The sequence below is a fragment of the Bos indicus genome, chromosome 10, assembly GCF_029378745.1.
Source record: "Bos indicus isolate NIAB-ARS_2022 breed Sahiwal x Tharparkar chromosome 10, NIAB-ARS_B.indTharparkar_mat_pri_1.0, whole genome shotgun sequence".
Lineage (NCBI taxonomy): Eukaryota > Metazoa > Chordata > Mammalia > Artiodactyla > Bovidae > Bos > Bos indicus.
The window spans coordinates 21,449,154-21,457,803 of record NC_091769.1 but is presented as its reverse complement, the minus strand read 5'-3'; the positions used below and the strand labels follow the sequence as shown (position 1 = coordinate 21,457,803).

Genomic DNA, 8,650 nt, shown 5'->3' with positions numbered 1-8,650 from the left:
GGGATCTTCCTGACCCTGGGAATGAACCCGCATCTCCTGCATTGGCAGGTGGGTTCTTTCCCACTGAGCCACCAGGGAAGCCCCCTGCTTTATGGCCTTTGAATTGAAAACAATGTACCTGTCTCCTGGGTCTTTGCCTGAGGTCTTCCTGCCTTTCTGAGTCCCACTTCCTTCAAGAGGCAGCCTTTCGATGCTCCAACCACTGCTGTCTTCTTCCTCATTAATATTCCCAGTGTTAGGTGGATTTCAAGCTCCTTGAAATCCTAATATCCAGGATAGTACTGGTCTGTAAATCTGGCACAGGAAAGATTTGCCAAAAGAATGAACAAATACAACTTTTTGAACAGCTATCATGGGTCAGGCTCTGGTGTTTCAAAGTTGAGTAAGACAAAGTTCCTGTCCTCAAGGAACTTACCATCTAGTGGGATAATTTGAGGCACATACAATATATTATCTTGTTTAATACTCATAGCAGCCCTTGAAGGAGGCTAGAGGTTGAGAGATTGGCCCAAAGCCAGGCCAGGGTTACTCAGAGGCAGGCCCTAGCACTGAGGTGGAAGACGTCTCCTACTGCCCCCTCCCCAGGCGGGGGCGGGGGCTAGAGACTCTCTGCTTGATTCCAAGGGTAGTGTACAGAGATTGGAAGGATGGGGAAGGTGCCCACAGTGTGCATCACTAGAGAGCACCGGCTCCAGGATCCAATTACATCCCAGCGATTACTCCTTAACTTTGCAATGTTGGGCAAGTTATTGAGTCCCTGAGTGTCAGTTTTGTCATCTGTAAAAGAAGAAGAGTACTGTGGTGGGCATCCACTGTTCTTACCTGGACAACACCCAGTCTTCTAGCAGCACTCAGGGACTGCTTCCCCCTCTACAGTTGGCAGTAATGGGGGTGGGGTAGGGTGGGGGTGGTTGTGATAGGCAAGCTAGCCAGTCACTGACTCTCTTGCCCTTTCTGGTTCTTGGCCTTTACTAGTTCTGCTTTTCCTTCTACCCCATGAGCTTCCGCATAGGGTAGAACCACAGCCTGCCCCACCAAATCCCTCTAATAAATTCGCTTTGTTGCTCTAAGTTCATTAGAGTCAGTCAGTTATTACTGCTTGCAAAAACAACAACAAAAACTTTAATAGATCCAGACACCTACCTTGCAAGGTTGCGAGGATTAAATGATTAAATGAAGTTTGTGAAGTGCCTAGCCCAGTCCTAGCAGCAGAGCAAGCAATCAGTAAGGGGTGGTAATTGTCTGTAAGTTAACATGGAGGTGGGGGCAGGGTGGGAAGAGGGGACAGGGCACAGGGAAGGAGAGGGGGATGGTTAATGGTTTGGATTCCACTGAGAGAAACCTTCCCCCGAGAGACAGGACAACAGAAGGGAGGGAAGTCCAGGCTATGGTATGCTCATTTATTCAAAATGTCTTTATTGAAACAGAATGATAGAGCAAGAAAGAATGAGGTCTGGGAGGATGTGGTTGGGCACAGGATGGAGCCCAGACCTGGTGGTACAGTGTGGAGCTCTCTCCCTGCCCCCTGACTCTAGCCAAGGGAGTGAACACCAAGCAGCAGCGGGGGGAGATGGGGTGAGGGCAGCCCCCTGAGCGCCCCTTCGTGTCTGGCCCGAGGTGCCTCTGAGCCTCGTGGGCAGCCCTGCCTCGCTCACTCAGTCCTCCCACTCTCCTTGCCAGGGCCTTGTGCTACTTTTCGGTATGGGCCAGCCTCCTGCCAGGGTGCTCAGAGATCGCTCAGAGGGCGGGGTTGGGGGTGGCAAGCAGCGGGACGTGGTCACAGCGGTTGGGTGGGGGCTGCTGCAGCAGGGAAGGCCGACGGCACAGCTCCCCATCCCGGAGCACCTCCGGCAGGAGCTTGCGCTTGGTCTCCGGCAGAAGCATGATGCTGAGGATGCAGAGGAGCGCACAGGCCGCCAGGACCACGTGCTGCAGGAAGGCCCCATGGCCCATGTGGAGGCGCTGGGCTGGGCCACTCAGCCCGCCGAGCGCCCCCAGTGCCATGATGAGGCCCAGGCCTCGGCCCCTGGGAGAGACGACAAGGCCCTGAGCCTGCGGCTGTGGGCCTCATCCCCACCCTTCCCCAGCAGCCGCTCCTCCGGCATCCCTCAGGCCCTGTCCTCAGAGGTTGCCCTGACAGCACGCCTGCTCTCACCGGACCGTGGTAGGGATGACTTCGGCAGCAAGGAGGGTGCTAAGGATGCCGGCAGCTTGGGAGGAGAAAAGCCCAAGGACAGAGAAGGTGGTGATGGCAGCCTCGTTCAGATCTGGAGGGCCAAGACGGGGCGTGTGAGTGGAGGCGGCAGATCATGCTTGGCCTCGTCTCTGCCGTCACCCCTTCTGATCCCTACCCGGGTGTGTCTGGGCATTCACTGATCAGTTGGAGTGTGTGGCCAGGGGGAAGGTTGTGAAAGATCTGGGCAGGATCTGGTCTGGTCCTGGGAAGCCTGAGCCAGGGAAGGGAGGGAAGTGGCTGAGTCCATGTGGGGCACCTCTGCTGGGGTTCCTAGGCTGAGCCCACGATGCGGGGAAGGGAGGGTGCTTACAATCCCACAGGCCCAGCAGGGCCAGGGATGCAATGCCAGTGAGTGTCATCGAGAGAAGCAGGATGCCCCGGCGGCCAAATCGGTCCACGGTGACCCCCAGGAAGACACAGGCCAGGGCCGCTGTGCCGCTGGCCAGCAGGGAGCACAGGTAGAAGTCCGATGGGCTCCCTCCTCCTCCCACAGGCTGGTAGCAGTGGCGAATGGCATGGGCAATAAAGCTGTGAGACAGGGCGGGGAGGCACAGGACAGCGTCTGTGGTGTCTGCATTGCCACCTGCAGCCTTTCACCACCCTGGTTGCCCTCTGCAGGGGTCCTCAGGCCTTCCCCACCCAGCCAGCCCCCATCCTAGCTACCGGCGTGGCCCTTGGCCCTGACAAGGCTCACTTGGTGAAGCCCAGGATAAGCAGATTTTTCCAGATGTTGCGGTAGTTGAGGAGGGAAGCGAAGGAAAAGGAGGATGTTGCAGGGAGAGGGCAGGTGTTCTCCAGGTCTTGGGAGAGAGAGAGGAGCTGTTAGAAGGAACAGCTGAGCACTCAGGGCCCTCCTACATGGGTGGGACCCCTGTCTCTTACCCTGCAGGGCCTCCTGGGCCTCCTCTCCCAGCATCTGCCCATGGGGCCGGTTTCGCTCAGCCAGGATCCTCAGCACAGACTGGGCCTCCTCAATCTGTCGCTTCACTATCAGCCACCGCGCGGACTCCAGAAACAGACCAGGCCAGCTGGGGGAGGGGGAAGGGGATGCACTGTGAGGCTTCCCGTCTCCTGACCCAGGATGGAAAACTCCCACCTCTGAGGGGCTGGGGCTAGAGCAGGCCTGGATGAGGGTCAGTGGAGAAGAGGAGGGGTCTGCAGGCTAGAGCTACAGGTAGGAGGTAGAGAAGGGAATGGCCAGACAACAAGTAGAGGGTGATACTGACCCATAAAACAGGAAGAGGATGCAGGGAGCGGTGATCATTCGCTGAAGAAATCGCCAGTCCTTAGAGACAAGGGCCAGGCCCAGGAACAGGAAGTGCCCCCCTACCCCCACCAGCTCCCCCGCCAGGGCCACCCGAAGCCTCTGGGTTGGGTCGCACAGCTCCAGCCCTGGAGATACAGCAGGGACAGGGAGGAGAGGCCGGGAGGAAGGAGGTGTGGAAGAGAGGAGGGGAGAGGGAGGGAGAAGGACAGAGAGCAAGGTCAGACCCTGCGTGGAGGCTGCAGCCACTGCCTCCCACAGACTAACCTCTAAGGCAGAGTGGAGAGGCTGTTTGGACCTCTCCTCTCTCCTGCTCAAACTTGGGAGGGCTTGAGGCTCAGAGTCCCTGTGGGGGCTCAGCACTCCCAGTTTTTGGGCCCTTTCACATCAGACCTCTTATTTGACTTTCACATTAACCCTTGTTCAAGCTCGTACAGCTACTCAGGATTTCATTTTTAAAATAAGGCTCATTTCCTGACAGCAGTAAGTCCAGGGCAAGGAAAGCTTTAAAGATCAGGGAAGGAAAGGGGTGTGTGAGAAGCAAGACCCCTGGATCCTTTAAAGGCCTGGCCAGAAAGAGCCAAGATTCCAGACAGCTGAAGAAGGGACTGAGGGGGTCCTAAGGAGCAGTGGCAATGACCTGGGGATACAGACAGGCAGGCATGAGCCCCTAGGGAAGGAGCTCTGGAAGGGTGCCACTCACGCATCAGGTAGACACCAAGGTCAACGCCAGCAAGCAGGAAGCCCAGGAGGAATCGGAGGGCCATGACACCCGTGGAGGAACCTGCAGCAGCACCTCCCACTCCACAGGGGCCCACCAGTCCCAGAGTCAGCAGCACAATCCCACGTCGGCCAAACCTGGAAAGCAGGGAGAGCCTCTGGTCACCCAGACTCTCTGTGAGAGGAGTGGCTGTGTGGGGTCCAGCTGTCCACTTTAGAGATAGAGACACGAGGATGAGGCCCAGGGGACAAGGGTTGGACTAAGGCTACAGGAGATGGGGAAGATGGGGACCCCGGCTACTGGGCACTGGGGCGTGGCTATTGTTCTGTGGGGGATGAGACCACGGACTCTCAGGGCTATTGGTCAGAGATGAAGGCATTTCTTCATGGAAGTGAGACCAGCCATCAGTGGGGATGGGATATTAGGGGAATTGGATCCAAGAGATCTTGGGAATACAGATATTGGTCAGTGGGGATGGAGCTTGTCTTGCTCAGACTGATCAGAGGAGATGGGCTCATTGACATACAGGGTTGGAACTACTGATCTAAGGAGGTAGGCCATTGGCCACTTGTCCATGGGGATAGTATTGGTCAGTGAAAATGGAGCTCTTGATCTTCAGGAACTGAGTAATTGATTTTGGGGGGTGAAGCCGTTTTTCCATGGGATTGGGACATGGGTCTACTAATCCATAGGAGTGGTCAGTGGGATGGGGTCACTGACCAGAAGATGGAGCCATTGATCCATGAGAGTGGAGCTCTTAATCCATGAGATAGGACTATTAATCAGTGGGGCTGATCACTAACTTCTGAAGATTGGACAGTTGATCTTTGGGGATGTAGCTATTAATTCCTGGGGTAGATATTTCAGTCAAGATGGATGGGACTATTGGCCAGTAGGGATGAATCTATTAATCCGTATGGATAATCAGTAAGCATGGGGTCACAGAGCAGAGGAAAGAGAGACTATTGGTCAGTGGTGATGGTCACAGACTGTGAGTCAGTGGGGACAGGGTTCCTGATCCTTGGAGGCTAGGCTACTGGTTTTTAGGGGTAAGAGCATTGGTGTAATGTGGATGTAGACTGGGGTCACTGGTCACTGGGAAGGGGACACTGATGCCTGAGAGTGAAACTACTGACCCAGTAGGGTGAGACCATTTCCCATGGGGTTGAGCTTATTGGCTCAGGCTACAGAATTTAGGAGACTGAATTTAGGTCTTTGGGTATGAGGCTATTACTCCAGAGGAATGATGCTACTGGTCTGTGGGTATGAGGCCACTGATGGCTATTGATCTGTGGGTTTAGGATCATTTGCCCACAGGGGTGTATGACTATTGGACAGTGAGGATAGATGTTGTTTTTAGGGAACTGGATTATTGAATGGTGGGTTGCCTTTGAGCCATGAGAGTTGAACTATAAAGCCATTTGGATGGGACTGTAGACCAGTGGAAATGTCTAATAATCCCCAGGGATGGAGCACCTGGTCAGTGGTGATGGTGTCAAGGACCAGAGATGGAGTTTTGACCCCTGGGAAGAGCTGCTGGTTGGTGGGGATGGGTTTGTAGATCTTTGAGATGAAACCACTGATTCCTGGAAATGAGACTTTTGATCTGAGAGGATCTGAGAGCACTAATGATCTGTGAGGATGGGACTATTAGCCTGGGGTGAGGGGTGCTATTGTGGTCATTGATCCATGGGGGTTAAACTATGGACCCTCCCCAAGAGGGTGGTCATTTGTTTGAAGAGTTGAGCTACTGGTCAGTGTGAATGGGGCTGTTGATATTTAGAAATTAACATAATGATCTTTAAGAATGAGGCCACTGAGACAGAGCTAACAGTCCAGGTAGACAGTACTGTTAACAGGGATTAATCTATGAAGATGGCAAGGGAGGAGCTTGGTGGTAACAGGACAATAGAGGAGGAGTTAGGACTTCTGCGGACCTAGGGGTTTTGGTCAGGAGGGATGGGGCCACTGATTCATGGATGTGGGACTGGCAGAGCGGGGAGAGTTATTCTGTGTGGAAGAGGTATGGTAAGAGTATTTCTTGGTGGAGAGTGAAGTTGAGACAGTGCTGGGGCCACCTGTCAATGAACAGGAGAAATCCAGAGGACACTGCAGAGTTGAACAAAGCCTCTTCAGCCTCTTGCAAAGGCTAGCTGCCTGGGCCAGCCTCCCTAGCAAGCCCTCCTCTCTACTTGCTGAGCCCTCACCTGTCTGCTGGGTAGCCCAGGAACAGGTAGCCGGAGGCGAAGCCCAAGATGAAGAGGATCTGCTCCAGGATCACCTGCCAGCCCAGGTCACACACCAGATCCCACTGGGGACGTGAGAGGGAGGAGCGGGTGTGAGACCCCCTCGCTGGTGGCGCGCAGCCCGCCCCAAGACCCGCGGCCCAGCGGGCCGCCTCACCTGGCCGATGGCGTTGGTGGTGAGCACCGGGAGGCCGTTATAGTCCCAGTCCTTGAGACAGTGGTTGAAGTCCGGCGGAGCGAAGCCGCTGCACGAGGGGTCCGTACTGGTGGCGAGGCGGCTGGCGGCGCTGGCGGCTAGGGCCGCGCTGGCGACGCTGACGCCGCTGGCGTTGGGGGTCTGCTCCCAGCCGGAGGCGTTGGGGGGGAAGGCCCCGTAGTGGCAATGCAGCGGGGGTGCCAGCGTGAAGATGGGGTCGGAGGCCAGGCCCAGCGCCACGAAGAGCACGGGCAGGCAGCAGAGGCCGAGCTGCAGCTGCTGGCCGCCGCCCAGCGCCCCCACCTGGGCGAGCAGCGCCTCGAAGCTGAGGGGGCCGGGGGGCACGGCCAGCGACAGGCTGCTGCCCATCCCGTCGCCGCCCGCGTGGCCCTCCCCCTCCCGCTCGCGTTCGCGCTCCCGCTCACCCTGCAGCTGCTCCGTGGGCACCGCATCTCCAAGGGTCCCGACCTGCTGGGGGTGGGAGTGGGGGTTGGATGGGTGTAGGAGAAGGGTGAAGCGGAGAAAACCGCAGGGTAAGGGAAGAGGGCGGGCGCGAGCGGGAGGAAGGCGGTCTGCCGCGGGGGATGCACGGGAGGAAAATGCCAGGCGCTTGTCCGGGGGTGCGGGGAGATGATGGCGTAGCCCCCAGGGCGCGGGCACTTACTCCGTTGGGGCTGGGGGTGATCTCTACAGTGCTGTCGATCTTGCTGCCGCCCCCGCCATTGGGCTCGGGGGTCCCGGTGGCCACCCGGGGAGCCAGTTTGTCGACCGCAGGGGCCCAGGCGGCCCGCACGGAAAGGATGCGCTGTCTTCTGGCCCAGTGGCGCGCCCGTTGCCCGGACAGAGAAGCCGAGAGACCCCGCTCTGCAGCTCTGCAGCCGCGGGCGCCTCCTCCGTCTCTGCGATCTCTGCGCCGCTTTCCCCTCCCCTTCCTCCAGACTCTCCTCCCCTTCCAACGTCAGCAGAACCTTCGGTCCAGACTCTTCGTCAGAGAGAGGAAGGGGGGCCAGGACCCAGGGGAAGGAGAAGATGGGGCTCTGTCTCTGTTTCTTGGGTCTGCGGGCCATTGCGGTATAAAGGGAATAACTAGAGGATAGTACATCCCAGGCAGGTGCCAGCGATTCCTCTTTGCTTCCAGTTCTTCCTCCTCATCCATCTATCCATCCATCCATCCACTCACTCATCAGTACAATTTATTAAGTGTCTGCTATATCCTGGCCTTGTGCTGGGCTTTGGGGATAACAGGATGGACAAGACCGATATCGGAGTGGCTTACTGAGGAGAGAGACAGGTATACTGGAAAGGATGCATGCATATGGTGGACTGCACTGGGCACTGTACTCAGCCTTGGCTTTAATCCTCTACAAGACCACTTCTCTGGTTTCACTACCCCCACCCTGGCTGAGTCTCCATCATTTCTCAACAGCATTTGGCTTTGTTGGCTACCCCTTCCTCTAAACTCTTTCTTCCCTGGCTGCCAGGTCCCATACTCTCCAGATTTTCTTTCTCTTGCTACTCTTTTCTCTACCACAGACTCATTCTCCTCACTATCAGTCAGTGCCTGTGATCTTTGGAAGCTTGATTCTAGGTCCTCCTCTCATCTCATACTGTTCTCTCCACCTTAGAATCTCACTTCTGCCCACAGCTTCCATCACCCTCAGTATAAATAATATGAGCCAATATAAACCTGATTCCTACATTTACATCTCCAGTTCCCACCTCTCTTCAGAGCCCCAGACCCTTGAAGCCACCTCTTATTTGCTTTCTTACCCTGGATGACTCACAAGGATCTCAAAGTCAATACGTCCAAGACCAAACTCATGGTCATGTCTCCCCCATCCCCCCAACTAGGTTGTCTTCTAGCTCTTCTTTCCTCACTGAATGGCACTTTCACCATCCAACTGTGGCCAGATGCTCAGGTGACAGCCCTTAGAGTGCCCTCTTCCTTAGCCCCGCTCTCCACCCCATGTCAAATCCTCTACAAAAT

At 56.2% G+C, this 8,650-nt stretch overlaps 1 protein-coding gene across 2 annotated transcripts; it reads right to left on the bottom strand.

Moving 5' to 3' along the window:
• Positions 1-1,396: 1,396 nt before the first annotated feature.
• SLC22A17 (solute carrier family 22 member 17) lies at positions 1,397-7,528 on the bottom strand. 2 transcript variants are annotated; one of them, XM_019968327.2, is made up of 10 exons: positions 7,328-7,528; positions 6,625-7,131; positions 6,429-6,532; positions 4,204-4,358; positions 3,463-3,628; positions 3,119-3,264; positions 2,931-3,036; positions 2,547-2,764; positions 2,156-2,267; positions 1,397-2,026 (listed from the first exon to the last, which is right to left on the bottom strand). In XM_019968327.2, exons 2-10 carry the CDS (start codon positions 7,030-7,032, stop codon positions 1,738-1,740), a joined length of 1,704 nt encoding a protein of 567 aa, XP_019823886.2. In that variant the 5' UTR covers positions 7,033-7,131; positions 7,328-7,528; the 3' UTR covers positions 1,397-1,737. The 2 variants fall into 2 exon arrangements, with proteins under 2 accessions (XP_019823886.2, XP_019823887.2); XM_019968328.2 differs by having other exon boundaries at positions 6,625-7,134; positions 7,328-7,521.
• Positions 7,529-8,650: the final 1,122 nt, after the last annotated feature.

Coding starts and splice junctions, on each gene's coding strand:
- SLC22A17 (XM_019968327.2), bottom strand. CDS start 7,032: ATGGGCAGCAGCCTGTCGCTGGCCGTGCCCCCCGGCCCCCTCAGCTTC. Junction 3,265..3,462: donor ATCCTCTTCCTGTTTTATGG/GTCAGTATCACC, acceptor CCCCTCCCCCAG/CTGGCCTGGTCTGTTTCTGG. Junction 2,268..2,546: donor CCTGCTGGGCCTGTGGGATT/GTAAGCACCCTC, acceptor TTGGCCCTCCAG/ATCTGAACGAGGCTGCCATC.